Raw genomic sequence first — 4,061 nt, 5'->3', positions numbered from 1 at the left:
TATTTTTCTCTTAACTTACTTTTTTGAAAAGTTACACTTAAAAATATCTTTTAAAAATTTGATGAATTATTAATTATTCGTACTAAAAGTGTTTTTCAAGTTACTTAGTCAAATACAAATTATTTCTTATAAAAATATTTTTATTATGAATATATTTTCAAAATAAACTGATTTTGACTATATGACCAAGCATGCGAGACTATTACTTAATTATTATCTTCCAAATTCTAGCTTATAACAGAATTTTAGAAGCTCAAAAATACATTTTCGAAACAATCGAAATATATCTGCAAAATTCATGACCAAATGTTTACGATTTTTATTTTTTTTGCTTTTGTATACATTCGTTCATGATTTTTTTAAAAAATTCTTTTTATAAGCAAAAATACTTTTGCATTTACTATACAAAAGAGGTGTGAACTTTTCTCATTTGTTTCAATATTTCAATATGTTTTATGGAGAATGTTTACGCTTGACTTTATTTCTTATAATACAGAATCTTTGATTAGCTTATAGAGATGCTATTTTTATTTTATTTTTAAAAAAAAAAAACTTATGGAGATGCTGAATATTATTCAGAATCCTTGATTATGTATTTAATTGTGTCTTACACTTGAGAGACTATGAGTTCTAATAATTAAATTTGAAAAATCAAATAAAATAGGACATCAATTATTCTTTTTGTGTTGACTAATTTTTACTATTAATCCAGTGATAGATTCAGGACTTTCATTTTGGGAGTTTGAAAAATATAAGTACAAACGCGTGAATAAGTCAACAAAACACAATTTCAAGAAGTAGTAGTATATAGTTTATAGGTACAAAAAGTTAGTTCCGTTATAAAAGATTTTTAGCAATTTGGATCTTCTTTCACGTTTGAATTTTTTTTGGGTTTAAATCTACTCTTTTAGCACGTTTTTTTTAAATAAATAAAAAATGTGAAAGATTGGTCTTGAAACTAAATGAAAAGAAACTAAAAAAATAAAATGTTCACAATGGATTTTTTTTTGGGTTTAAATCTACTCTTTTGGCATGTTTTCTTTTTTTAAAAAAAAACGTAAAAGATTGGTTCTGAAATTAAATGAAGAGAAGCTAAAAAGTAAAAAAAAATTCACAATGAGGTTTGAACCTGGACATGAGGGTTAATTCAAAAAGAGATCTACCACTATGCGACAATTTACTTCTTGTTCACGAAAGAGTTAAAAATTAATATATTTACATAATTACAAAAATTTTACCTTATGGCGAAGGTAAATAGTTAAAAAAGTTCCCCGTAGAATGCAAGCATTGAGGCTTTCATCGAAACAAAGAGAGAGGAGCAGAAAGCCACTTGACTGTAAGGAAAGGAGCATGTATCCTTTTTTTGTAAAGAAAGAGGGCTACTTCACGATCTTGTAACTTTTTATTAAGAGAGTTCGAGTGAACCCTCTGATACCCATGTGGATCCGCCCCTATACTAATCGTACTGATATATTTTAATCTTAATACAAACAAATGAAATCGATATATATATATATATATATATATATATATATATATATATATATATATAATAAACTCTAAAAAGAAATCAAAACAATAATAAAACTCAATAATATACCTCAACCATTAGTGGTGGTCAACTAATCTAATTTCCTTATGCATGAGACACGTGTAAAAACCATGACAGAGATTCACATGATGTTCATCAAAGATGATAAGCTTGAATTTTGACCATGTCTAATCTTTGGGTTAATTAGCCACTTCTCAAAAATAAAACTATTGTGACCAGGACCCTCCCCCTTCCACTTTCATGGTCGAAGCTAGTAAGGATTCAAAAATCTATTCAATGAAAAGTTATTATTATATATATATATATATAATATGTATTAATTTTCTTTTGATTTTCATATTTCATGAAAAAATTGATTTTATTATTGTGGGTATTCCCTTTAATAAAGAGAGAAATATTGAAAATATTGTTAAACTTTAACGTAAATTGTTAGTTTCATTCTTAAACTATTAACAACCTTAAAACATTTTTTATTTGACAAATTGAATTTAAATACACACGTAGTATGTCACATACATAACAAGTGGTTTTAAACGTTTGTAAGAGTGTGAGACTCTTAATAAAAAATCAAAGAAAGTGTTGAAAACATCCTTATATTTGACAAGAATTTAAGGATATTTAAGTTTAGTTAGTCCAGTAAATTTTTTTTACTAAAGTATCAATTGTTCAGAAATAAAATTAACGATTCACGTCAAATTTAAGAATATTTTTTTTTCTTTAATAAAAAATTTCCTCACAACTACCCCTCATGGTGTCTTGCATGTAATTATCACATTCTTATCTTCCTACCTTTTTAAGTTTTCATTAATTTTCCAACCTCCTCCCTTCAATATTTATACTAACCCCTCTTTCCTTCATCCACCTTATGGTACTTGATTCATTTTGCCATAGAAGTTTTTGTCTTATTGTAATGTTTCTATATATTCTTCAATCACCATCATCAATACATAGAAGAGAAAAACTCAACCAACCAAAACAAAATACCAAAACCCCCATTTACAATAAACCTTCAAAATTTTCCAATTCATAATCACCATATCCATTAATTATCATATTTTCTTGCCCTTCTTGTTTATTTGTAGTCATTTTATTTCATAGAACACATATTTAAACAAACAAAAATGGAGTTAACTTGTAGTACTAACCCCACCCCCACCTCCACCAAAACCCCAGATTCAGAAGTTGATACCCCACCTTTAATTAAGCCTTTATCTTTCAGCAACGGCAATAATCACCACAACCATCACCACCAACCGCCGCCGTGCTCGGCAGTGATTTACAAAGAATGTTTGAAGAATCATGCAGCAAGTTTAGGCGGACACGCCGTAGACGGTTGCGGTGAGTTTATGCCTTCGCCGGAATCCACCCCATCAGATCCCATTTCACTAAAATGCGCCGCTTGTGGTTGCCACCGCAACTTCCACCGCCGTGAACCGTCGGATGATTCATCACCGCCGGCCCACTTCATCGATTTCCGCCACCATATTTTCCCCCAAATTAAGCGATTTTCTCCCTCTCCGTCACCGTCTCTGTCCCTTTCTCCGCCGCCGCTGCCGTCACTGTTCCAGCCCCAACCCGTTACTCCTACAGGTTTAAAATCAGAGAACCCAAATGGTAGAAAGCGATTTAGGACCAAATTTACAGCAGAACAGAAAGAGAAAATGCGTTCGTTTTCGGAGAAATTGGGTTGGAAATTGCAGAAATGTGATGAAACTGCTGTTGATGAATTTTGCAATGAAATTGGAGTTGGAAAAAGTGTTCTTAGAGTTTGGATGCACAATAACAAAAACACTATTGGTAAAAAAGATTACCAAATTTCGAATAACAGTAGTAGAGATCATAGCTTCGAGAACAAAAATGGATTCAATATCAATGGCACCGCAAGCAGCAATGAAGAAGAAGATCATCACAAAAGTAATAACAATGATAATAGTACTACTAGTAATTGTGAGCTTCATCTTCATATTTCCACTAATGGGTCTTCTTCTTCATCCTAATTTTAGTCATTTTATAATTTGTTCTCTCTAGCAACAACAATGAAATAATAAGGATATATTAGAAGGTAAATGTAACTCTCTTTTCTAAATTTTATTATTACTAGATATGTTGTTATAATTGATTATTACATTAAGCATTCTTAGTTATGTTTTTTTCTAGTTTCTTAGTTATGTTTTTGTAGTAGAAAAGTTTCTTTTCTAAATTTTCCTGTAAGATCTCTTTTCTAAATTTTATTACTATTGTGTTGGGTGAGGGTTTGATTTTCACGTTGTAATTCTTAATTTCTAGTTTTTCTAAATAAATAAATAAATTTTACTAGTACTAGATATGTTATTATCTTTTGATTATTACATTGAGCATGCTCAGTTATGTTTTTTTTTTTTTGGAATAATAGTACTTTGGATTCTTTTTTCTTAATTTTAGGAATAATAGTACTTTGGATTCTTCAATTATTGATGACTTCTCTATTGGTCAGATAATATATGATTTAAGTATAGTTAATTACTTAATT

The 4,061-nt window shown here is 29.5% G+C and overlaps 1 protein-coding gene across 1 annotated transcript; it reads left to right on the top strand.

Annotated features, from left to right (window-relative positions):
* Positions 1 to 2,671: 2,671 nt before the first annotated feature.
* LOC125821514 (zinc-finger homeodomain protein 10-like) lies at positions 2,672 to 3,646 on the top strand. Its single transcript, XM_049500933.1, has one exon. The coding sequence runs from the start codon at positions 2,674 to 2,676 to the stop codon at positions 3,547 to 3,549; it is 876 nt and encodes a 291-aa protein (XP_049356890.1). The 5' UTR covers positions 2,672 to 2,673; the 3' UTR covers positions 3,550 to 3,646.
* Positions 3,647 to 4,061: the final 415 nt, after the last annotated feature.

Source organism: Solanum verrucosum, unplaced genomic scaffold (assembly GCF_900185275.1).
Source record: "Solanum verrucosum unplaced genomic scaffold, falcon-dt-bn FXZP01000217.1, whole genome shotgun sequence".
NCBI lineage: Eukaryota > Viridiplantae > Streptophyta > Magnoliopsida > Solanales > Solanaceae > Solanum > Solanum verrucosum.
This window is presented reverse-complemented; position numbering and strand designations above follow the sequence as displayed.

Excerpts from the sequence above, each read along its gene's own strand:
- LOC125821514 (XM_049500933.1), top strand. The coding sequence starts at position 2,674 with ATGGAGTTAACTTGTAGTACTAACCCCACCCCCACCTCCACCAAAACC.